The sequence below is a fragment of the Haliotis asinina genome, chromosome 11, assembly GCF_037392515.1.
Source record: "Haliotis asinina isolate JCU_RB_2024 chromosome 11, JCU_Hal_asi_v2, whole genome shotgun sequence".
Classification (NCBI taxonomy): Eukaryota; Metazoa; Mollusca; class Gastropoda; order Lepetellida; family Haliotidae; genus Haliotis; species Haliotis asinina.
This window is the reverse complement of record NC_090290.1, coordinates 27,384,278-27,411,562: the sequence shown is the minus strand read 5'-3', so window position 1 is coordinate 27,411,562 and position 27,285 is coordinate 27,384,278. Positions and strand designations below refer to the sequence as shown.

The following is a 27,285-nucleotide window of genomic DNA, read 5'->3' as shown; positions in this document are numbered from 1 at the left end:
GAATTGTTCCTGAGCTTGCGATGAATCTTGTAAATTCACTCTACTAGCACAAACATAGAACCAGTCCAGATGGATTCAGTGTGTTCACTTTCGTGGTTCAACTGATATAAATTTGACTTGAAATATTCATACCATCATACCAGTATCATCTGAATGCTCCATACCATAGGACGATAGTACATTACTATAGTCCAAATCATATTGGTTGTGACTGTATGAATTTAAAAACAAATTAACAGCAGCTTTTCCTGCTGGACAAATTAGACTGTTGTAAGACACATGACATAGAGCAGGATTATTTACCAGCTACAGATGAATGGAATATCGTTCTTTCGTGTGGATATTGATGGATACATTCCTGAACAAGGTAGTAGCCTGACATTGTTGCTATAACATCATACCAGTATCATCTGAATGCTCCATACCATAGGACGATAGTACATTACTATAGTCCAAATCATATTGGTTGTGACTGTATGAATTTAAAAACAAATTAACAGCAGCTTTTCCTGCTGGACAAATTAGACTGTTGTAAGACACATGACATAGAGCAGGATTATTTACCAGCTACAGATGAATGGAATATCGTTCTTTCGTGTGGATATTGATGGATACATTCCTGAACAAGGTAGTAGCCTGACATTGTTGCTATAACATTAGTCCGTTGTAAATTCATTATTTGAATTTTGCAATGTATTTGTTGTAGCATTCAGCAGAATCTGTATGACAGAAAATACACAGTAGGACGCGCAAAGGGCGTGTGTGAAACGGGATCCACATTGACAGTCTATACAATGTTTAAATGTTACAGTCATGTTAGAAATTTACTATAAGTATAAGCAGACCGTGTGTTCTTTTATTTATTTCAGTGTCAACACAATGCCATTTGTCATTAATTACTTCAAATGACACCAGCAAGTCAGCCTATCGCACCGGTGCCTGGCGAGACGCTCCCGATTTGTTTACTCGCGGCCTGGAATGAATTTCACATGCAATTTACATGCTCAAGCAGAGATAATGAGGGTGAAACGGAGAGAGATGCAAGGAAATGGATTTTTAATTAGTCTTGATCTTGAAATCCATTCAAATGCATGTAAAATTATTTATAATATTGAAAGAATATGGAAGCTCAACCGAAAATATAGAAAAATAGTTATAAGTTACATTCATGGTTTCCTTGTTGCATCGGTAAATATCCACACTGTTTTAGGCAAGGAGACTCATCGGAGGCACCACACCTAGAACAGAAGGGATACGGACTGATACACTTCCGCCTTTGCTTGTTGATGAATTTACTAGTATGAATCCACGTATACACTACGGAACACACAAAAACCTTTAACTTTTTCGCGTTTTGAGTTAGTTGTCAGATATATTCATAGGCCTATAAAAGGAGTTTCAGCAAATAACTCTAATTAATTTCAATTGAAGCTCAGATCAAATGTATCTGGTAAGCGTTAGTACTCTTGTCATACACAAAGGCACGTTATATTTATATGCGCAGAACTCATACATATCGCCAACTTTGAACGGAACGACTGAACTTACAGACAAAAATGAGTGCTGGTGTGCGGTCCTGTGAGACAGGTGTTTTAAGGAGCGGCCGTAATCGTCTTCCCGCTTTCCTTCAGATTTTCGTGCTCTTTCCAAGGGTTAAATGTTAAATGCTGCACCAACTTTTGGCACATTCTGCCGTGTATTCCTGTGCCGTCGGTGATAAAAAGAAGTGCCTATTTTCTTAATATGCAGAAACTTCGGGATTTTGAAGACTAGTATTATTTATGGTGATGTGTACATAGAGGCAAGCACTTTCGATAAATAATTAAAGCGATCTGAGCAGAAATATTAGTAAATTTGATGCGCACTTTTTCCTTTTATTTGGGGCACATCTCAAATGTTTTGTCTTCTTTTTAGCTAATGCAGTGTGCATCACCGTCAAAACGGAACATTTTAACAATGATGTAAGTGCGTAGGGAGGTGCCTAGAGACATGTTTGAAAGCTGTTGTAGTTGTAGTGCAGCAGATTTTGGGAGCAAAGTAGTCAGAATGTGGCTGAAAAACAGCAGCAAAAACTTCAATCCCTAATAGCGGCCAAATGGTGCAATCTAGTGACTTGGTTTCACAGATGAAATTGTAGACATTTTGATTGCGCATCTGCTCAAGAAGTTTGGTAGTCATTGCAGCAGTAGTTTTGGAGATATCTGCATTTCAAAATGAAAATTTTGAATTTATTTTGATTTACTGTAAAATCATTTATTTTCGCGCGGCTTAATTTTCGCAGAAACAGAAAAATTGACTAATTCGCGCGGTTTAATTTTTGCGCATCATCAAAGTACAGAAATCACGAGAGTATAACACAGGTAACTGTAAACTGTAAAGAAAACACTGACCCTAGCTGTCGTCCTGTCACCTGCCTAATTAGCTGTGGAAACATGGGCCTTCCGCTACGTTGAAACACGCAACGGAGCACTGAAGAATCCATGTTGAGATTTGTGTAAGAAATCATTGACCTATATGTGACCTTGACCCGTGACGCGCTCGGCCAATCAGCTACTCAGAAAGCTCTGTGCATGTGTACCAGTATTGTCAAACCACTACATGCGCAAAGGATTATCCAGACCTACGACAACATATCCAAGAGGAAGGATTTAATCCAAAGTGGATTCCGCCAAGCTGGACTTTGGGACTAATTCACTAGTAGCAGGTGACCTGACATTTTTAATTTAGTAAAGTCGTGTGTATCGTGTCAATCAGAGACACTGAAAATGACATGTGTTGTATCAACTATTTAATTTGTTTTTATGTATCTTTTTGTTTCACTGAGTCATGAATGAATGAAGTGTACTTGTAGTCAAATTACTAGCAATACATAACTAAAACTCAAAGCTCTTTGTTTGTTTTTATTTACACAATTTATCATAATTATTCGCGGAGGTTTTATTTTCGCGGATAATTTTTTTGCGCGAAAAGCGCGAAAATTAACCCCCCGCGAATAATAATGATTTTACAGTATCTGCCCTCTGCTATTGGGCCTACAGCCTAGAGATTTTAATGGGGAATATCTACACCTCGGTGGGCATCTGCCTGATTTTTTTCAAGCGATTCTGTCCACTGGTGCTCTTTGTAGCGCTGGAACAAAATACGGCGGAAAAATAAATAATAAAAACATCAGTAATAACAATAGGTCTTCTGCCTATTGGCAAGAAGAGAAGACCTAATATGAAAAATCGTTATTTTTGAGTTTTTAGGGGTTTTGACATTTGCATTTGATAGCATGGCAAAAAACATTTTCTTTTAGTCAAGGTCACCGAGGTCACGTGTCAAGGTCATTTGACTGGTTAGCCACAAGAAAAAAACCTTTTCTTCGCGAGCTAAGACGACATTTTTATTGCATCTAGGTTAAAAAGAATGAGTGTTTCTGCTTTACCCGGACCCGCTGTATCATATGCGCTGGTTAGATTTGCTGACAAACTTGTCCGTTGTCTGTCTGCATGTCTGTCTGTCAAAATACTGTATATCCATTATCTCAAAAACTATTAGACGTACAGAGTTGAGATTTTGCACAGAGCATTCCCCTGCTAAATGAAAAACTTCAAGCCAAGATGGCGGCCAAACGGTTAGAGATGTCGAATTTTGACCCCGCCCAAAAATGTTCGACATGACCAAGCCACATGCAAAATATGGAAGCGATTGGATTAATAGTAATGGAGTTACATGCTGTTTTATGCCGTTTTAGACGCATATTAGATTTTTCCAATTTTCAAAGTCATATGGTCGCCAAATGATAAAACTTTTGTCATACATGCAAGAAGACGAAATGTTTAGCATCTCATGCTGATACACTATGCCGATTTCCACGTTGTTCTGTGCAGAAATGTAGTAACTACAGCGTTTCAAATGTAGTGTGGCTAGAATCTGCTGAAATCCAATATGGCCGCCAAACAATTCACATTTTGACATGCATCAAAGAACAAAAAATGCTCAACACATCAAGTTACAGCACACTGCACACTGTAGCTATAATAGTAGTGGTGCTGCGTTTTTTTTAAAATACATGTTAGTTGAAAATAAACAACAAAAGTAAACATCTGAATATGCGTAACTAAGCAAGATATCGCAACATACTTCGACTTGGTACATCTATCTGGTACCTATTCTATATCTGCAAAATTACAATGTTCTGCTGGCAAAACTTTCAGAGTTATGGATTGCGGAAAATGCGTACTTCACAATATCTGCAAATTTCCCTTCAACAGCTTCAATCCAATATGGCGGCCGCATCACGTGACTTTTGATATATGACTAAGAACAAAAATTGTTCACCAGCCAAAAGCAACTTCAGAACAAGTATTTCAAGTGTTGTAGAAGCCTGTGTACGTTTTTGAAGACAACTTTTGCCCTGAAGTAGCATCCAATATGGCGGCCATCAAATCCACATAGTCACATTTGACGATGTCGTTGCGTAGGGAGGTGCCTAGAGGCACTTAGAGGTGCCTAAGTATGGCAAGTTTGAAAGCGGTAGCTGTTGTAGTTGTAGTGCAGCAGATTTTGGGAGCAAAGTAGTCAGAATGTGGCTGAAAAACAGCAGCAAAAACTTCAATCCCAAATAGCGGCCAAACGGTGCAATTTAGTGAGTCGGTTTCTACAGATGAAATTGTAGACATTTTGATTGCGCATCTGCTCAAGAAGTTTGGTAGTCATTGCAGCAGTAGTTTTGGAGATATCTGCATTTCAAAATGAAAATTTTGAATTAATTTTGATTTATCTGCCCTTTGCTATTGGGCCTACAGCCTTGAGATTTTAATGGGGAATATCTACACCTCGGTGGGCATCTGTCTGATTTTTTTCAAGCGATTCTGTCCACTGGTGCTCTTTGTAGCGCTGGAAAAAAATACGGCAGAAAAATAAATAATAAAAACATCAGTAATAACAATAGGTCTTCTGCCTATTGGCAAGAAGCCCTAATTATGGTTGGGTGTAGGTGGTGTAGTAGCTAGCTGTTTGATTATATATTATCCTGTGAACATCCAACCGCAAGTCACCCCAAACACAGCCAGTTGCAGACGTTGGGAGTATGGGGTCCTACGGACAGCCGACTGCAAGTCCCCCAATCGACCCTCATATTATAATTTAATATTATATCTTTATTATTATATATTATGTCTGAGGGGAAAATATTTCTTAACAACGCGCACCATGCTCTGGTGGTTTCCGGGTTGGCAGCAGGGTACGCTCGGTGGACTAAAATGATTATAAAACAACCGACTATAAAACTCAATTTCGACATGCAAGACATGTTAATGCTTATTATGAACATTGGCAAGGCGATGGCCAACAAGGACGTTCTGGTAAAGCAAGGTATTATACCTGAAAATATTTAAAGTAATATATAACACATGGCCACGGTAGCAATGATGGTTAGTGGGGCTCTCGTGAATGCACTAGCATTTTCTGGGAGTAATTTCCTGTTTTCACAATTGAGAGAGTCAAACGAGGCTGAGACAGAGGCGGAACGTAAATGACACAATATAGCCACAGAGAAACTAATACTGCACAGGCTGAATATGCTGAGAGACGTTTGAAGAGACTAGATTTTATCAATAATCAGCTCCAGCGTGAAAACTATGCAGTCATAACTTTCACAGACATCGACGAAGCTATGAAAGAATACTACCTATTAACGGTTAAGCAACTAGACCTATTAAATGAACCAACTATGACACATTATTACACTTCTTCAGAGGGTCAGAAAGATCGCAAATTGATCTTCATCATACTTGGTTTAGCAGTGACAGTGTTAATCGTGAAACAATTAGACTAATCACACAAATTTGTATATCACAAAGTGAGACGCGTTTGCAAATGGGTATTTATGGGAAAAACGAACATTTGTGGTAAAATGAGCCACAGTCAGGGTTATTGTTCTTATCACCGTAAAGATAGTATTAATTACACTTGTTCAGTGTGTGGTATTGGGGTTAAGGATCATTATTGTTTATGTAAAGCGCATGGTGCTGATAGAAAGCGGTTTCAGCTTATTTATGAGAAGAAAAAGGACTACATCAAAGAAGTTAAATGCCTGTTTAAGATGAAGGCATGATTTGTAATTCCTCACACACGAACCCTCTACATTTACAAGGAAGTACAGTTTAGGCCCCACGTCTCAATCAATATTGTACATTTTCATAGACCAGACAGGATCTGTAGCACGTTTCCGGGTGTCTCCCTTGTATTCACCTGGTTGATATAAATATCTAACAATTGCGCGATCTGGAATTTTTTTTCTTTCCCCTGACAAGGTGCTGTTGACTCTACCACAACAGATTTCATATGGATTGCTTTGACCGGCTTCTTATTGAGTAGTCTAGTTGTTTCACGATTCATTGAGTCAACCACACGAGGAAGTCGTACCACCCATTTTCTGTTGCGGTCGGCTGTCTGCAGCTCACGTGAGTATTGGTGTGAAAACAAACGTTCGGCTAAGGAGCGATTGAATCTCTCGACTATAGCTTGACTTCGATGTTCACCAGCCGCACCCCTCCTTATCTCTACACTGTGTTTGGCTAACAGTTGTGACGAGGCACCCATGGATTCTCTACCTGGGTCAACTTGCAACTCGGAAGGCCAGGTCAGTGGACTGCGAACCACGTGTAACTTGTGTCGCGCCCCTGGTGGTTAAGGGTTCTGCTTCCTTGTAGCGACTCGTTACATCTACAATGGTCAGGGCATACTTATAGGTCTTACCTCTGACCCTATCATGTGGAAGAAACAACAGGTCAGCTTGGTGAACTTGATTAGGGATATGAACACCAAATTTTCTCCTGAGTATACATCTTGGTGGTGGTGAGTATACTTGCAATATAGCTTGTTTTTCTAACCAGGCTTTAGCCTTTTCTCCTGAAACGTGCGGCTTTAGCTAATTTTTTGACAGCGTCTGCCTCTTTCCAATATCTGCGCAGGCTGTAGTAAACTGTCTCCAATATATTTCCAAGGAGCTTAGATATTACTTAAATATCTTTATGTGTTGGGGGACACCACCACACCCCCTCCAATCAAAGAGTGATTGTAAGCGTAGGTACTGACACCATCCGGGGATATCCGACGTTTTGTGTCCAGCGGTGATAGAGATGTCTTGTGTAATGTCAACCTGTGTATCTTATGCCCGTCACTATGGAGTGTGTTCATCTGGTGTTTAAACATTTTTTCTCGAATAGGGCCTGTTTGTACAGGGTATGCTTGATATGTCGTTTGACCACATTCTTTTTCACACCCTTAGCCTTTCTTATTTCAGCGTCCTCTGCTTTCTTGATAGAATACATCTCAGGTCTCAACCCCACGTATTCAGCAATTGGTATGCCTGCACATTCAGTGATTCAGTATCCATGTGCAACACCTCACACCTGTCACCATACTGTTTATTATAACTCATTATAGTAGAAGTCATACATCAGACGTTTAGAAAGGTCTAGAATGCTCATGCCAACATAGACCTGTCAATTAAGTTTATTGTGGCTCTTTTTCATATATTGTAGCCGCCAGGTCATCACCGAATATAGTACTTCTATTGTACGCTGGGCTCGCAATCAGTTTCCTGATCTTGTTTTCCTCGCTCGACCTAGCTTCACGCTGACACCTTTTCGTAAATTCTCCATCATTTTATTGAATACAGAGTTTGTACAGGTTTTTCTCAAAGTCGTTAGTGGCCAGCTTTCTCAAGTCTGTGTTCATCCTGATGTAGGGTTCCATCCATGGGTTTTGATTGAACTTCAGTATTCTATGCACTTTAGTCAGCTTCATACCCAGCAACAGATATAGCTGTAAATTACGATGGTGAACGATATACTTTGTTTTATTCATCAAATTCGGTACCAATTTCTCTACATTCGTTAGCAGCCCATTCAACAGGTTATGCTGGTATTCAGACATCAAGTCTGGGTTAACCCTTAAACGTTCAGGTGCCAGGGGGTAACTGCTATGAGACTGATATAATTCCGCTGGATATTCAGTCCACTTCTAGGATATAACCCTCATAACATCCAGCTGTCCGCAGGACTCCCATTCGAATCCCCGTTGGTAGATATTGACTCATACCCCAGCCGTACCATAAGGGTAACGCTATTTTTCAGCATCCGTTTTCAAATATAAATCATGGTAATCACCTAGATTCTTACAGCCTAGTTGATCCCATACATTTTTAGCGTGTTTGTAATCGTCTTGCGAGACAGACATGTCTGACAGCTTGCTATAGAAGTAGTCAATGGGAGGTAACTCTGTCTCATTAAACCTAGACCAGTCATCTATGTATTCATACGGGTAAATACCCTTACATAGCAGCAAGGCTCAAGTTTTCTCTTCTGTGCATCGATCAGTTATAGCCAAGTCGTCTGGGTTATTAGCCTTTACGAAGTTGTCTAGAGACGACAACAGAAACTGAACATTATCTATAAATCTCAACCCATTTAGTGAAAATGATAAATATCTCTCCATGTTGTTTGGGATACAGGATATCTTGCCTTTAACCTTTGAAATAGACTACATAATCAAGTGTGAATCATACGCTCATAAATTGTGAAACACCACCGGAATATGAATAAGCTTGGAATTTATTCGAAGCTTTAAGATACACTCACTGTGAGCTGCACCTCTGTACTTCCCTGTCACGTGACAGTGGTCTCTCGCTGATTCACCATTCAGGGGTGTACAGCATACATGACAATGAGTGTTTTTGATATAGGCCTCCCTATCTGCTTGGGTCATATGCATTGGTGTTATGTTGTGCAATTTTTCCCTGATCTCTCTCTCCCCATGCTGTACATATTGGAGAAATTTCTCAGCCGCGTCTGGGCCTCTATAAATGACAGGAGGGTTAGTTTGACCATCACAACGAACAACCACATACCCAAAACCAGATGCCTTGTGCTCTTGATTCTTTTGAGTGTAACTTTGATTAGGGGATGGAGCCACTGTATCGATTGGTTTAATAATGGCTTCAATGTCTGCGTATATAATGTATGGTACTGACATCTGATTTTTACGGTTGATGAATTTCAAGATATTGTTGTTTTCAGTCGGCATATCTACCCATGGTATCTAAATGTTATGCTAAAGCTAACAACAAGTAAGTATGTGAAAGGCTATAACCCTAATAGACCTTCAGCTCATCTACTCTATCTCGATGCTAACAACCTGTACGGCTGGGGTATGGGTCAATATCTACCAACTGGGGGATTCGAATGGGAGTCCTGCGGACAGTCAACTGAAATACTTTTTCCATGTGTAGTGATATTTTTCACCTTGTTGTATCATAAATATATTGATTGTTTTATGACCATCCCTATACTATAAAGGACTTATCCTGTGCACTATTACATTTTTACCTTCGTGTCCGAATATGTTTATGGCTAAGTCTGGATTCTGTTTTTCTATTTTTATACCCTGAGAGATTGGTGTTGGTGCATCTATACCTTCCCAATTTGATCCCATCATCTTCTGGATAACTTGAAAGTCTGTCAGAATGTGTTTGAGCTGGAAATTTAGCAGATTTTATCGCTATCCTCAAACAATCATCACCACAATTTTTAACGTTAACCATAGCTTGTTCATTCTTAAAATGCTGAGGCAGGGGTAGGTACGATCCACCTCTCAAAGGCTTATAGTTTGCTATATCCAGGTAGATCATATTAATCATATCAACGACCCAACCAGATCCCATTTTAGTGTAATGTTCTAATGTTTCTTGAATTTTCCCGAATGATCTGTCTATAGAAGTGTTGATAGTATCTGGTTGTGTTGTAACTTCCTGAATACCTCTGGAGTAAACAATGGTGTGCTCAACTGTTTCATTTAGCTGTTGTTTCTCTTGTGTCATCTTTAATGTGAGTTGAAATTTGATACCTTTTAAATCATTCAGTTCTTCATTCACTTTATCAAATACCAACTGCCTTATACCTTCAATGTCTATGTTTCTTTGAACTTCCATCTTCCACCCTCTCAAATATTTCCCTATTATCCCTAATAAAGTTAACAATTCAGACTTCCTCATATGAGAGTACCCCCCGCAAACCAAGCTCCCTCACCCTTTTTTTCAGTTCACGTATCGTAGGCATATTGCAAGGTTCATACCGTACATAAATCATTTCCCTAAGTGGTTGTCAGACAACGCGACAGCGACTGCTTTGGCCTAGTTATCGATCGATTTCCATTTAGACATTTGGAGTAGTCTAGAGAGGTCAGCTCACCTGTCTGCAGTGGCCTCTTCATTTGTAGTCACTCTAGGCAGTCTTCTTCTGACAGAATTATTTGTAGCATAACATGAACATCAACCCACCCCCACCAACAAAAAAATTTAATTTCACTTACTTTGCTATGATTACTAAAATAGGAGTTGTGAATATAGTCATGTAGTACGAAGCAGGACCATATCCTCGATTTAACCTGAAAAATAAAGAGAATGGAGTTACAACTTGCATTTTACTCTGCAATATTTGAGAGTTTACACATGCATCAGAAACAAACATCACCTAACTTTGTTATAATCATTTCATAATCAAGGAAAACAGTTACAAGAAGATTATTAAGGAAAACCAAGTTCCATGGATAGTCAACTCCTTCACAGCAATGAGTGTGACATTTCGGTGTAGTTACAAACCCCATTATCACTGGTTGGGAACTTGGTTACAGTGATAGTGGAGCCTTTGTAATTTTCACAATGGAAACTTCGCGATATGTCAGAGTCTTTGATAAATAATCACTTTATTGTGACAATTGATCCCATAAAAAAAGTGCAAAAATAATACAGTGTGTTCCAGTGAAGGTTTATCCTCTTTCATCATAAAGCATGTGCTGTTTTATCTGTGAAAAGATCCATATGTATCAGTTTCAACGAACTGGTCAAATATCACAGACACTTTGTGATTACGAAATTGATAAAACAGAAAATTCATTCACTGTCACAGATAATTCCCAATCCCAAAACATAGCTGACAGGGTATGATTTGTACGGTGCGGTCAGTGAACCAGATTTGGACCAAATGTTAATAAACTGTAATTCAACTCTCTTGTAATATTCATTTTCTAGGTATACAGGCCAATTATTACCATACCCTTCCCTAAAATCATGGCTCTGTGACATATAGGAAAGATTCTATAATAAAAATCACAAAGACTCCACTCTCACTGTAACCAAGTTCCCTACCAGTGATAATGGGGTTTGTAACTACACCATAACGTCACACTCATTTCAATCAAGATTTTGACTATCCATAAAAGTTGGTTTTCCATCATCTTCACAATATTCACACCAAAATTCATTATTAATTATACCCAGGTTAATAAACTGTTTAGACATAACCCTTGTCTTACTGATTAGTTTGTCTTACAGTGTCCTGAATACCACAGGCTAGGATTTATCTAGAACATCTGTAAAATTGTGTAGTCATAACTTATACCTTTTTCAATAGTAAGTCTTTGAGATGAGTTTACTAGTTTTGACCTGAGTTTTTCTTAAAGTTATTACTGATACATGAAGACTCTTATATTCTATATTTGTATTTTCTTAATATCTAAATGCCAAAGTATTGCTTGTACTGATTATGATAATTACTGAATTTTGGTATGAATTATTACTTCATGATAACTTCCTAGCTGTCAACACTGTATATGATGTGCGATTTACCAGAGAATACTTTGACGAAATGATGAATGAATATATTGATGGAGACGAAGGCATGGTTGAGTTCAAACTTCTTTAGCTGCTTACACAAGACATGACAAACAAGTATACATGAATGTATACCTGCTCATGGTCATCCCTTCACTCCACACTCAATATAGATGTGAGCATGCATATATATACAGTTTTGAACAACAATGAACTGGCAAAGATTCAACAATGGACAGACAGAGAAACATCAGCACTTCCTTCTACAGTAGATGTGATGACAGACGCAGCCAAAGGAGATGACCAAAAAGGCCATAAATGTCATATACAGTAATGAATGGAAATAACAAAAAGGAACAAGGTAGCTGACAAGACACGGTATGCTGTGGTAGTGATAAAGATTAAGAATGCAGATTCAATGATGAGAAAAAAGTCCTATATGGCTTGGTTACATTGTTTGGGGTTTTTAGAAATAATTGGACAATGGCTGTCCTGAATTAGACACTATAACAACTTCCCAATGTTCCATAAAGCTTGGGACCCCAAGTTTAAATAAATTGAGTCCAAATTGACAGGAATGAATCTATGTAAATACCAAAAATGCAAATCACTACATATCATTGAAAAACAATTCTTGATGTTGTCATCCTGTGCAGCAAATACAGTCAGTCTACATGACGGAAACAGTTCTGAATGGTGGAGCTTTTTACTTCGGACCAGGCAGTTTTCTCTGTGCTTCACGGAGATTGTGCGTTTGTGGCCGGTCGGCACACTGGATGAAATGCTTGACGAGATATTACTTGTAGTGGGCCTTGAAAGTTTTCATGATGCCAGTATCCATTGGCTGAATGTGCGATGTGGTGTTTGGGGGAGTAGTATAGGGAATGGGGGTTCTGGACCACTTTCAAAAAAAGTCTCTACAACGCCTTATTTACTAACTAAGGCTTTGGTTGGGCCCTTAGCTCTTGCTACTCTTAACGTGTGTTGGTAGGAGGTAACACTGTGCCGTACGGTACGGTCAATAATTCTTCTCTTACAAACCCCCTACCCGGCCCATCCCTCAAGTAGTATAAGTTAGGTTCGTCGGCTTTCATATCCACTTTATCTATGTTGTAAGTTTTGACTGACCATATAGGATCGGTGGCCCGCTTACGGCTATCACCCTCGTGTTCCCCCGGCTGGTATAGATACCTCACTAGGGCCCTATCTGGTATCTGTTTCTCCTTCCCACGCAATGGAGCGGCCGACTCTGCAACTATTGATTTTAGTTTGATAGCGTCTGCCGGTTTCTTACCGGTGAGACGGGTGACTTCATGGTTGATTGCCGACACCACCTTGGGTAACCTCGTGACCCATTCAGTCGATCGTTTTCCAGGGGTGGCCATCTCCCTAGCATACTGATGGCCGAACAAGCGCTCAGCCAAAGTCCTATTAAATCTCTCAACTATGGCTTGGCTGCGATGGGCTCCGGCCGTGCCACGCCTGACCTTTGTATCGTGTTTGGCTAGCAGTTGTGACACGGCACCCATGAACTCCCGTCCGGGGTCAACTTGCAGCTCTGTTGGCCACGTCAGCAGGCTGCGTTTGTATATGCGTTCGAATCCTCTGGCTACCTGGGCCGAATCTTTCGTGGTCAAGGGTTCGGCTTCCTTGTAACGACTGACTACGTCCACTACGGTTAAGGCATACTTGTACCTCTTGTCGTGGGGTAGGAACAGTAGGTCTGCCTGGTGAACGCTATTAGGTATGTTAATACCGAACCTCCTTCTAGGCACGTAGCGTGGTGCCGGCAAATAGATCTGCCACAGGGCTTGTTTTTCAAGCCACGCTTTGGCTTCCTCCGGGGGTACTCGCGCTATTTTAGCTAGCTTATCTACTGCGCTAGCTCCTTTCCAGTACCCACGCGGGCTGTAGTAAATAGCCTCAAATTTTTTCATGTCCATACACGTATGTGTTTATCCCATCAATAGCTATCCAACGTTTCGTGTCCATAGGCGACAGGGACGTCTTGTTTATAGTCAGTCCGTATATCTTATGTCCATCACTTCTAAGTGTGTTCATTTTATGCCTAAAGGTACGGGTCTTGAACAGGGCTTCCTTGAATCTGGCGTGTTTGATGTGTTGTTTCACCACATACTTCTTAACCCCCTTAGCCTTCCGGATCTCACTATTGTCGGCTTTCAGTATGGAGTACATCTTAGGTCTCAAACCTATGTACTCGGCTATGGGCGTGCCAGCACACTCGTCCTTCATCTTACCTAGGACCTTTTTATTTACCGTACTGTGTATGGTATGGGTCTTAGGGTAGTCGCTGGTGTCGTATAAATCGAGGTGTTTTTTCATGTCCTCGTACACGTCCTCGGTTCGAATTTCTAACAGCAGGGAATCCGTGTCAGTGTACAGCACTTCACACCTGTCGCCGTACTGTTTCTTGAGCTCGTTGTAGTAAAAGTCGTACATCAGGTGTTTGGATAAATCGAGGATGCTCATCCCCACGTAAACAGGCCGGTTGAATTTTATGTGGCTTTTCTTCATGTGTAGGGCAACCAGGTTGTCTGTGAATATCTTACTACGGTTGAATGCCGGACTGACTATCAATCTCCTGAGCTTGTCTTCCTCACTCGACCGAACCAGCTTCACGGTCACGCGTTTCCTCAGGTTCTCCATAGTCTTACCAAACACCGAGTTGTTCATGAGCTTGTAGAGATTTTTCTCAAAATCACTGGTGGCTTTTTTTCGTAGGTCTGTGTTCATTCTGATGTAGGGCTCCATCCATGGGCTCTGGTCGAACATGAGCACCCTGTGTATTTTGGTCAGCCTCATACCCAACGACAGGTACAGCTGTAGGTTGCGATAGTGAACGATGTACTTGGTCTTATTCATTAAGTTAGGCACGAGTTTTTCAACGTCTGTCACACGCCCACCTAACAAGTTATGTTGGTACTCAGACATCCAGTCTGGGTTAACCCTCATACGTTCGGGGGCCAGGGGGTAGCTGTTGTGTGATGTGTGTAATTCCTTGGTATACTCTAAGTCAACCTCGAGGATATACCCTTTGTTCGAATCTGGTGCAACCCCCATAACATCAACGTGGGGTACCCATTCGAATCCCCCTGTAGGTAGATACTGGCTCATGGCCCAGCCGTACAGGTTGTTTGCGTCGAGGTAGAGAATGTGATTGGTTGGCTTGTTAGGATCGTAACCTTTCACGTATTGATTATTTGCTTTCGCGTATCGTTTGGATGCCATGGAAATCCCACCTCGCAAGCCTTTCTCAATGAATAGGTGCATGTCGTAATCTGTGAGCAATTCCAAATTAACTCCGGTCTTTTTAAGCAAGGCGTCCCACGACAGACCTGGGCTGGTGTAATACCATGTGGGGTCGAGTTTATACTGCTTGAAACACGTTCGCCTAAACGTCTCAAACACGTCGGCTAACAGCAGTACATCTGTCCTCAAGTACAGGTCGTGATAATCACCCAGGTTCTTACAACCCAGTTTATTCCATACGTTAGTCGCGTGCGAGTAATCATCTCGTGAGACGGACGCCTCATTCAGCTTGCTATAAAAGCAGTCAATAGGGGGTAGTCTGGTCTCGGTGAACTTGACCCAACTATCCATGTACTCATAGGGGTACACACCCTTCCTCATAAGCAGGGGTCTAGTCTCGGCGTCTGTGTATCGATCGGTGATAGGGAAGGTATTGTTGGCCTTGACCAGACTGTCGAGTGACGACAGGAGGAACTGAAACGAGTCAATGAACCTAAGTCCTTTTAAGCTGAAGGAGATGTATCTCTCCATGTTGTTGGGGATGCACGTTATATTACCATCGATTTTCGCGATGGCCTGCATGATCAAGTGTGAGTCGTACCCTCTCAAGTTGTGAAAGACAACGGGGATGTTTATTGTCTTAGGGTTGATTTTAAGCTTGAGGTTGCACGCGCTGTGAGCGGCGCCTCTATACTTACCAGTTATGTGGCAGTGATCTCTCACCGAATCACCGTTAAGTGGTGAGTCACACACGTGACAGTTAGTGCTACTAGCGTGAGCTAGCCTGTCGACTCGGGTCATACGTATGGGAGTGATTCTATACAATGCATTCCTAATAATTTTTTCTTCCTCCTGCAAACACTTTAGAAACCTTTCAGCCGCGTCAGGGCCCCTATACACTACCGGAGCTTTCGTTTCCCCGTCACAACGGACGACAATGTATCCAAACCCACAGGCTTTATGCTCTTGTGTTTTGTGGGTAACCAAGGCTTCGAAGTCGGCGTATATGATATAAGGCACAGACATTTGGTTCTTGTGGTTACCGAATTTTAGGATATTATCACCTTCCTTAGGCATGTCGACTCGTATGGCCGTCTGCCCCACACCTTGACAATCCTCCCGGTGGGATTCTAATAAATCAGCTCGTGTGAAGCCATGTAGGCATCGTTCACAGAAGTGGGTCTTTCCTCTGTGTGCCGATTGGTCATACAACAGCCTGCTAAAGTGTTTTATCCATGTGTAGTGATACTTGTCACCTCGCTGGATCATGAATATATTGATAACTTGGCGATCCTTCACCCCGCTGACCCTGTGTACTATTGTTGTGTTACCTTCGTGCCCAAAGATATTTATAGCCAGATTATTCTGTTTTTCTACTTTAGTGATCTGGGATATGGGGGTGGGTTCATCTATACCATCCCAGTTGAGCCCATCGTCTTGGGGATAGCTAGAAAGCCTATCTGAATGAGTGTCAGCTGGAAATAAGGCTGACCTGATAGCTAACCTCAGGCAATCGTTTCCTCTATTCTTAACGTTTACTATGGCATGTTTGTTCCTATAGTAGGGGGGCAAGGCTAGGTATGACCCGCCTCTGAACGGCACGTAGTTAGCTATATCTAGATAGACATTATCGATTTTATTTACAGCCCACCCGGACCCCAAGTGTGTGTAGCGTTCTAGGTATTCTCGTATCTGCTGAAAACTGGTATCGATTGATGTGTCAATGGTCTCTGTATGTGTGACGACCTCTTGTTTACCTCGGAAGTAAGGCTGAACATACTCAGTGAGGTCCCCAACCTGCTTATCGAGCGACATTTTCACTGTGATCTGAAACTTGATACTTCCTAGGTTATTTAGTTCCTGGTTGACCTTATCAGCTATCAGAGGCTTGATATCTGTAATGTCTATGTTTCTGTCAACGTGCATGTGCCAACCTCTCAAATAGTTGCCTACAGCGCGCTCAGTGCGCACGAACTGTAGGTCAATAGCTCTATTCTGTCGTAATAATTCTAAAAGTTGTGGTTTCCTCATACGGGAATACCCGCCTAAACCCAAATCGTGTGCCTCGGCTTTCAGTTGTTTTACAGTGGGACGTGCTACGGGGGGATGTGATAACAATTCGACTAACCCGGCTCTCCCCAGTTTTGAATAACCCGTGTATCCAAGCTGTTTTGCTTGAGCTTTTAATTGTTTTACCGTAGCGGCTTCTAAACCTAGTAATCTCAACAATGCTGACTTCCGCATTCGAGAATACCCGATCACACCTCTCTGTTTTGCGACCCGCTTAAGCTCGCGTACAGTAGTCAATGTGTTTACACCTAACATAACCAATGTCTAATTGGAGTCTATCTTGAGCAGTCGCCTACGTTCTTTTATGTAGCCCTTTTTATTCTCGTAGATGAGTTGATGTCTGACTATGTTCGCTCCGTGAGCTTTACATAGACAGTAGTGCCCTTTAACCCCGATACCACACACAGAACACGTGTAGTTAGGACTTCCCATATGGAAACAACAGAACCTAGTCCTGCATTTCCTACCACAGGCCTCGGTCTTCCCCATAAGTATGTATTCGCATCGGTATGGAGCGGGTCTCATGTTTACTTATATGGGTATTTAATTTAATTGCTTCGCAACCAACGCAGTAGCTGCTATACCCAACACTATGAAGCCCAGTTCACGATTCATTTGTCCCTTGGATGGTGTGTAGTACTGAGCGAGTGTGGGTTTATTGAGCGGTTCCAATCGTTTACCAGTTAGTAGGTAGTATTCTTTCATTGCTTCATCGACATCGTTGAATGTTTGAACGGCATGGTTTTCACGCTGGAGTTGTTCGTTAATAAAATCGATCCTCTGGAGGCGTTTTTTAGCGTACTCGGCCTGTGCCTTTTGTAATTTCTCAGTAGCGAGATCGTGCCGCTTCCTTTCTTCCTGTATTTCAGCCGCGTGATCATCTCGTAGTTTCGAGAAGAGGAAATTACTCCCGGAAAATGCCAGGGCATTCACTAACGCCCCACCGACCATCATAGCTATCGTGGCCATCCTATATTTATTTCATTATATTTTCAGGTATTATCCCTTGTTTTACTAGGATGTCTTTTGTGGCCATCGCCATACCAAGGTTCATTATGAGCATACCCATATCCTGCAGGTTGAAATCTAGCTTGATAGTTGGTTGTTTAAGCACCATTTTAGTCAACCGAGCGTACCCTACGGCTAGACTGGCGACCACTGTGGCGTGGTATGCGTCGTTGACGAACGTTTTCCCCTCAGACATTATGTATATGATATAAAAATATTTAAATTATAACATGATATGCGGGTCGACAGTGGGGGGTACCACCTCACTGTTGGGGGGGTACCACCTCACTGTGTGAGGGTACCCCCACGTATAACCATGTTATAACCACGGCAGCGCCTACAGCCAACAACAGTCGGGGGTTGATAATTTTATGTTGGTTACACCACCGTTTTTTACCGGCAGCTACTGTAACGCAGTGGAAATTAAACTAAAATATAAATTTCGACTTACCTTTCAAACCAAATCTTTTAACTAACTAAACATGAACTCCCCTTTAAACAACTAAACGTGAAATCCCCTTGTAATCAACTAAAAGTGAAATTCCCTTGTAATGTAATGAAATGTAAAATATATGCAATGAAAATTAAACTAAATATGCAAACCTGTCTATTTAGTTAATCCTGCTCTATCTATCTATCTGTCTCTCTAAATCTTATTCCTATTTCTATTTTACTGTTTTGTGTCACAAACTACTGGAGAGCTACTCGTCTATTCTGTCTCCAGCGCTCAACACTCAAAATCTGCCACATGTTCAAGATGCCCAGATGAACGGTGCACAAAATCCCGTGCAGCACGAAAAAGTCAATGACATGCTCCGAAACGGCTGCGTTTATGCCATCAAACCACAACCCCCGTGAACACAATCACAAACCCTTCAGAACATGCCCCCTTCCATGATAGACTCCTGTCTATCATCATCTATTAACAGCAATGCAATCTCAAACCAACGAAATAAATGCTAAAATATTCAACCTATTTACAACAAACACTGTTCTAAACTTGAACATTCTACTTTATTTACACTGGTAACTTGTTCTTTCTGGTTCAATTGCTATATTCCAGAGGACAAACCTTAGTCACTGGCCTAGTGAACCTCGATTGTCCAACTTGTACTTCAACCACCCTGACGTGGCCATCCTTTCCTGGGTATGTTTTTACTACCCTTCCCAGAGGCCAAGTTCCTCGTGGGTTATCTTGTGACACGTGAATAACAACATCATCAACTTTGAAATCTCTTGAGGGTGTGACCCACTTTTTTCTGACATTCAAAGTTGGAAGCCACTCTCTCATCCATCTCCTCCATACATGCCTGATGAGTTCCTGTATCCGTCGCCAACGCTTTTGAGGGGCATAAGAAGTGGAGTCTATTTCTGGAGCAAAGTCTCCCCCTAGTTGTCCATGAAGAAAATGGTTTGGAGTAAGAGGAACATCATCTTGAACGTGTGCACTCTGATATGTGAGTGGTCTAGAATTTAACAGAGCTTCAACACCCGTAAAGGCTGTCATCAATTCTTCATCAGTGACATCACTTGACCCAAGTATCACATAAATCGCACGCTTAGCTGACTTGATCATGGATTCAAAAATTCCTCCAAAGTGAGGAGCATTTGGCGGATTAAACCTCCAAACTATGCCTCTGTTTGACAACTTTGATTTCATGGTGTCTGAATCTAAAGATTTCACCAACTGTTTAAGCTCTTTTACGGATCCAACGAAATTTGTGCCGTTGTCAGATACCATCTCCTTGGGCCATCCTCGTCTATGTGCCATACGGAAAAGAGCATTTAAGAATGAATTTGTGTCTAGTCCGTAAGCAATCTCTAGGTGTACAGCTCGAGTAGCTAGACACGTGAAGAGACACAAATACCTCTTATGACGGCTTTTTCCTCGGCCCTGTACCGTAAGAAACGGACCAGCAAAGTCCACTCCAGTTTGAACAAATGCTCTCATTGAACTTACTACTCTACTTTTCGGAAGACTTCCCATGAGCTGTTCTGCTGGTTTTGCCTTTTGTTTTTTGCACCAAGCACATTCATTCTCCCATTCACGGATCTCCTCTCTTGAGGATACAATCCAGAACTTTGACGACAATGAGGCCAGTGTGGTGTTGGTTCCCATATGAAGACACTTTTCATGGTGGTGTTTCACTATGAGTTTCGTCACCCAGCTTTTCCTGGGAATGATTATTGGAAACCTAGCCTCCCAAGAGAGCACATCTGCAAATCTCAATCTGCCATTTAACCTCATCACTCCCGTTTCATCCAGAAAAGGCTGCAATCCAATGAGTTTACTCTTGGATGCTACTCTCTTGCTCTGTTTCAGTGCCATATACTCAGTTGGAAATGCTTCCTTTTGTTCATTTGCTATTATTTTTCTTTCAGCCTCCTCAAGTTCTTCTGGAACAAGACTGTTTTTCTGTCTGACATTTTTTGCTGTCCGACAGTTGTTTAGAAACCTGTAGACCCATGCAAAGATCCTACAAAGTCTATTCCAGTCAGAAAACCTACATGGATCTAAACGCCATGGCGTATCATCATGTTGAACATTCATAGTGACTTTGAAGTTTGATCTAGTTTTCTTTTCCAGATCTACCTTATCGAAATCATTTTTCTGCTCTGGCCATTGACTTTCATCGTGCGCTAAGAACTCAGGACCATGGTGCCATGCTGTTGTGCCCAGAGTTTCAGGTTTACTTCCTTTGGTAAGTATGTCAGCTGCATTCAGCTTTGTTGGTACGTGCATCCACTGACAAGGTTTTGTCATCTCCTGAATGTAACCCACACGATTAGCCACAAATGGCTTAAAACTTCTGCTGTGGTTCTTAATCCACCATAAAACATTCATGCTATCAGACCACAGCTTTGCATCATGAACTGACATTTCCAGACCTTTTGCAACAATCAGAAGGAGTTTCACTCCAAGAACAGCAGCCATTAATTCAAGCCGTGGAACACTTACAGCTTTAATTGGAGCAACATGGCTTTTTGAAGCAACAAGCTGACTAACTATTCTCTCTCCATGACCACTCACCAAGTATATCACAGCACCAAAAGCATCTTGCGATGCATCAACAAACACATGCAGACATGGAATGGCAATCTCTGAGCTAAATTCTATCCACCTTGGAAAACGTAATGACTTCAAATCTGCCAGTTCCATATACCACTGTAAGACCTTTTCCTCTAAGTCAGGACTCATCTTGTCATCCCATCCTACACCAGACAACCACACCTGTTGCAAAATAATCTTTGCCCTAATTGTAAATGGAGCTAGAAGCCCTAGAGGGTCAAATATCTTTGCAATTTCTCTCAAGAAAGCTCTTTTTGACACATTGAAGTGGCCATTAGTAACTTTGTAGCAGAACTGAAATTTATCATTCTCTGCATTCCAAAGTAATCCTAGAGCTTTCACAGATGGCAGCTCGGACATCTGAATATTAATTTCAGATAGTCTGTCTGCAACTGGAATGCATTCAAGCACCTTCACGGAATTGGAGACCCACTTCCTGGCATGCATACCAGCTGTTGTCCACAGTTCATTTATTTGATCATAAAGCTGTAGTGCTTTGTCTTCTGTCTCCACAGAATCCATTGTGTCATCCATGTATGTTGATTTCGCTACTGTTTCTGCTGCTAAAGGAAGATGACTCTCACATGACTTAGCATGTTCCTGTGTAACATACTGTGCAAGAAAGGGCGAACAATTCATTCCAAAGACTACCCGTGAAAATTCATACACATCTGGTTCTTTCTCCGTATTCATTGACCTCCAAAGAAATCTGAAGAAAGGCTGATCATGTTTAGGAATCTGAATTTGTAAGTACATTTCTGCAATGTCGCATATGATTGCAATAGGATGTTTTCTAAATCTTAGAAGTATTTCAACCAAATTGTTCTGCAGCTTTGGTCCTTGTTGCACAACATCATTTAAGGACACGCTGTCACATTTCGCTGAGGCATCAAAAACCATCCTAACCTTAGTTGTATTTCTTTCCGGCCGGACAACAGGAAAGTGTGGTAAGTACCAGGATTTTTTTGTTTTAATTTCTTTTTCAGGTACTTTTCTTATGTATCCCTTTTTCTCATACTGTGTTATCACATCCTCATATGCTGTTTGAATTGTCACATCTTTTGTTAACTTTTTCTCAATTTGTTTCAGGCGATTGAAAGCAATATCATAATTACTTTCAGGAAGTTTTGAACCTTCCTTCCATGGAACACCAACTGTGTACCTCTGTGAATCATGGGTAAGTGATTCTTTTACAGCATTCACAGCCATTTCCTCATCTCTTGTCAGCACAGGTTTGTATACCGAAATGGATTCAACCTCCCAGAACCTATCTACCAATGCCTCAAGTTCTTTATCATCACTTGTTGTTTTACCACCATGAATAAAGAATGAATCTGTCAATTGTCTGTTATCTGTCCCTGGGTCATGCACTTTACCAATGCACGTCCAACCCAATGGTGTTAACCTTGCTATTGGGTCACCAGGCTGACCGCAAACATCTGTTTGAGAACAATGGAGTTCCAAATAGTCCATGCCGATCAATATGTCCACAATTGGTCTGGAACTCAATTTTGGAAACTCAATGTCATGTAAGTGTTTCCAATCACGTGCATGTTTTTGCCAGTCAATAACCTTCATCATTCCTGTGACCTTTGTTGTAGTTAGCGCAGATATGTTTATGTCCACCGAACCATCAACACTTTCTAAACCTACTTCAACAGTCATGCTATTAAAGGTTTCCTGCTTGCTGTTCAGAACATTAACAGATACTGTCTGTCTTTGACCATGTACCCCTAACTCTGATACTACGTCTTCATTAATGTATGTCTGAGTGCTAGCATCATCAAGAAGAGCATTGACCTTTATTCTTCGCGAGCCATTCTTTAGAATAACTGGAACTGTTCTGAGGGAAGATACATAATATCCATTTGTTGTTGATGACATTGTGGTTGTTTGTTTATTTTCTGTTTTACATTTTTCAGAGTTGTTGCTACTGTTTCCACAGTTCCTTGTCTGTGATTTTACCCAGTTACTGTCATGTAGTAATCTATTATGTGTCGACCGACATCCTTCAATACCACATGGGATGTTTGTGCGACATAATTTCCCAACATGACGCGTACCTAAACACCGAAAGCACAGTTTCAGTTCTTTAGCTTTAGTCCATCGGTTTTGGATATCTAACTCTCTGAAACGTTTACAAATTCCTATTTGATGACCCTTCTCATGACAGAAGTTACAGAACTGTACCTGTGGCCTGCCAAAGAATGACCCTGACTTTTGACTGTACCTATGTTCCTTCTCTTTAGGCTTTTCAGTGATGCCTAGTTTTACCTCAGATGCAACTGTTTGAAATTCAGATTCTTTAAGCACCCATTCTCTTAAACATTCCACTGATTCCTGACGTTGGATTTCAAACAACCATCTTTGATAATTTGTTATCATTGATCCTGTCATTTTTCGCATCAGCTGGGAATACAGACAACCGTCACCCAGTTCTTCTATTTTATCAGCTTCTCTGAGACTGACAACAGTGATGTCTAAAAGGTCTGCGAAGTTCTCTAGATCTTTGGCGTTACCTGGACGAATTGGTCTGAAGTTATAAACTTCTTCCATTTTCAAAGCGATTTGCCTTCTCTTACCTCCATATTTTCTCTCCAGTCGTTCTAAAGCTACATCATAAGCTGCTGCAGTGTGCCCTAACCTTGAAATGACCTCAGAAGCCTCTCCAGCTAAGTATTGTTTTAGCTGTAACAACTTGTATTCATTAGTAGCATTGGCTTTGTCCACACATGCAATGAAGGCAGTCTTCCAGCTTTCATATTCTTTGATGTTGCCATGAAACACAGGAATTGAAACGCGTTTGAGTTTAGTCCGCATATCATCACCTATTCTGTCATCTTGTGATGCTGTATTAATTCCCTTCCAAGCATCATCTCTCTGATCTACATATGGAACACCTTGTTTATTAGATTCATTAACACCTGTAGCTTCATGTGTAACAGTGATGTGTTTCTTTGTGTCATTTGTGCGAAACAGTCTTGACATCCCTGATCTTAAACTAGTAGATGAACCTTCATCTGACCTGCCGCTCAAATGAATTCTTGCGGTTTGTATAGTCTCATCACTAACTTCCAGTACATCATCTATTTCTTTACTGGTTTTCTTAGCTTGATCACAATCATTACCTTGGTCGTATGCCTTGGAGAGTTCATACAATAAGCTAACAACCTTATCCTGCAGTGAACTCACCTTATCTATCTCATCCCTAACTGCTTTCTTTGTGGGAAGATGCTCTCCATCAATTAAACTCAGCATCGTGTTCTGAGCTTTTGTCAGTGCAGACTTAGCTGCTGTCTTTTGTTTTTTAAGCTGGGCAATTCTTAACTCCAGCTTGTTAACATCACAAGTAACCTTTACAGACTTCTTCACTTTATCTTCTGATTTGTCTATATCAGACATGTTTGTTGATTTATCAACCAATGTAATGAAACAACTACCAAAATAAAAGCATGTGTCTATGAAACCTATAAAAAAACTATTACTATCCCTAAGTGTAGCTAGTGCAGAGTCAGAGCAACCACGCTCTGCTACCAATGTAACGCAGTGGAAATTAAACTAAAATATAAATTTCGACTTACCTTTCAAACCAAATCTTTTAACTAACTAAACATGAACTCCCCTTTAAACAACTAAACGTGAAATCCCCTTGTAATCAACTAAAAGTGAAATTCCCTTGTAATGTAATGAAATGTAAAATATATGCAATGAAAATTAAACTAAATATGCAAACCTGTCTATTTAGTTAATCCTACTCTATCTATCTATCTGTCTCTCTAAATCTTATTCCTATTTCTATTTTACTGTTTTGTGTCACAAACTACTGGAGAGCTACTCGTCTATTCTGTCTCCAGCGCTCAACACTCAAAATCTGCCACATGTTCAAGATGCCCAGATGAACGGTGCACAAAATCCCGTGCAGCACGAAAAAGTCAATGACATGCTCCGAAACGGCTGCGTTTATGCCATCAAACCACAACGCCCGTGAACACAATCACAAACCCTTCAGAACAGCTACTCTCTTAGGATTCTTCTGCCTGGTTACTGTTGGGGGTTCCTGTGAAGGGGTCACTTCCCCCACTGGTTCCTGTGAAGGGGTCACTTCCCTCACCTCGGGAGGGGTCTCCTGTGCAGCATCCATCTATACTATTATTATTATTTTTTCTCTCAAATTGACAATGCTTTGCCGTGATAATCGCCGCCGTCACTGGAGCCAACAACATACCATATTTGTGGTACAGCTCGCAGCTGATAGAGCTCACGGCGTGTTCGATAAAAGGGTCTTTCTCGAGGTCTTCCCACAGGTAAAGTCGGCGCTCTGGTGGAATGGGAAGGAAGTATGACACAATACCGGTGTATATCTGGGTCATAGCCGATCCTATTGTCTTTGTCATTTCTGCTCCGAGCCGGGACTCGTATCTAGCGTACAGCTTATCGATTTCTTCGGCTGACATTTTGTGAATTTTATCCGGAGTGTAGTCTCCAAAGTAATGTTTGGCTTTGCCGCCAACAGCCAACGCCACCAGTTTCTCTCGCTTGTCATCATCCACTACCCCAGACAATTGTTCGAGCAATTCCTCACACTCCATCTTATAATATAACAAGTAAGATTTAGTTTTAACTATATAATACCCGATGCAGACAAAACACAGAGAAATGAAGGTTAAGTTGCACACGACAAACACTTCAAATATCATAGCTATACTTAGTATTTGCTTAGCTTTAGCTTAGCTTTGCTTAGCTTTGCTTAGCTTTAGTACACTCTATATGCTACTGGTTGGTCGGTCTTGAGCACGAGCTTAGCGTGTTTAGTTTCAGCGAGCTGTTTCTTCACCCGTTCCCATTCTAATTTGCTCATCACATCGTTCTCTCTCAAACACTCCTCGAACGAATCCCTGTCCTTGCAGTGAAATAAGGCCACCCATCGCGTCTGCTCCCTGAGGTCTTTCAACACCGAGTTGAACTTCTGCGTTAGCACCCAGACGCTGTGATTTGCATGCCGGCCGGAGAAGGCCAGGTACGATAGCATGTCTCTCTTTTTTGTTATCTCGCGATTAGCGCTGCAGTCGTCCAGTATAAACAGCGTCGGTTCCCCTTTAAATTTCTCGTGAAGAGCTTTCAACCAGTCCTGCAGGCGTGTTCCAGGGTCGATTTTGTGTACGTCCGGGTCCGTCATCACCCAAGGTCGCGCGTACGTTTTATTCATGCTCAGAGTAGGGCACATGATAACGATGTTATCGAACACATCCTTGTAGTAACCCTCCAACATATCCAACACGAAAACGGTCTTCCCACAGCCAGTCTGCCCGCACACTATGGCGCAGTGTGGGTCAGTGGGGAGGTGGAGGTCAGTAGATGGCTTGCACGAATCTCCCATTGTCTATATTAAGTTGCGCGTCCATAATAACGTACAGATATAATTTCAACTTACCAGCGGGTTGAGCCTTCTTAGTAATCTGGATGGTTATCCCTTCGCTGCCGTTATCTATACGGCGCCCGCTACCGTGCAGTTTATCATCATCCGTGGATCGCATGTCCAACCATAGGGCGTACTTGGTGGTCAGGTATTCACCAATCTGCACGGAGCCGAGGTCCAGGTCCTTTGTTATGTAATCCCCCACTGGTAGCTTTTTTATCTCATCCCACTGCTGGTGTGGTCTCATACCATGACTGAACAGCTGGTTGGGCACGCCCTCGATGGTCACTTCCACCTTTTCAATCTCGGGGTTGAAAAACTTCTCGCTGTCCCTCCGGAATGGCTCGTAATCCTCCACGGGGACGACCAGGATACCTTTCATCGATCGCGCCGGCACGTTCAGGTTGATATTCCACACAGTGTCGCTCTTATCTCGCACGACTGATCTATGCCTCAGTACGCGATCGTACAGGATAGCCATCTTCCCAGAGTACTGGCTTCGAACCTGCCTGGCCAGCTCCGGGCTAGTGACCATGTCGAACTCCAGAGAGATGTTGTCTATGGCATAACTGGCCTCATCACCGTTCGGCGTACGCACTACTTTGCTATAGTCGTTAAACGTGAGCTCGTATTCGAGCCTATCACCCAGCGCGGCCTGGTAAAACGGCGCGTGTCCCGTGAGCAACTCGAAGTCGAGCGGCACGCAGAATCGATTCCCGTATGCTCGAGTGATGGCCTTTTCACCGTCCGATAGCTTGTCTAGCTGGTCTGGCGTGAAGGCATACCCTATGC

General features: G+C 41.7%; 1 protein-coding gene across 1 annotated transcript in view; it reads right to left on the bottom strand.

Annotated features, from left to right (window-relative positions):
• The window catches only part of LOC137256621 (autophagy-related protein 9A-like), a 335,545-nt gene that overhangs the window by 118,714 nt on the left and 189,546 nt on the right, over nt 1-27,285 (bottom strand). The window contains exon 13 of the mRNA XM_067794505.1: nt 10,360-10,434. Coding sequence (XP_067650606.1) covers nt 10,360-10,434 — 75 coding nt within the window. The remainder of the gene's footprint in view (nt 1-10,359; nt 10,435-27,285) is intronic.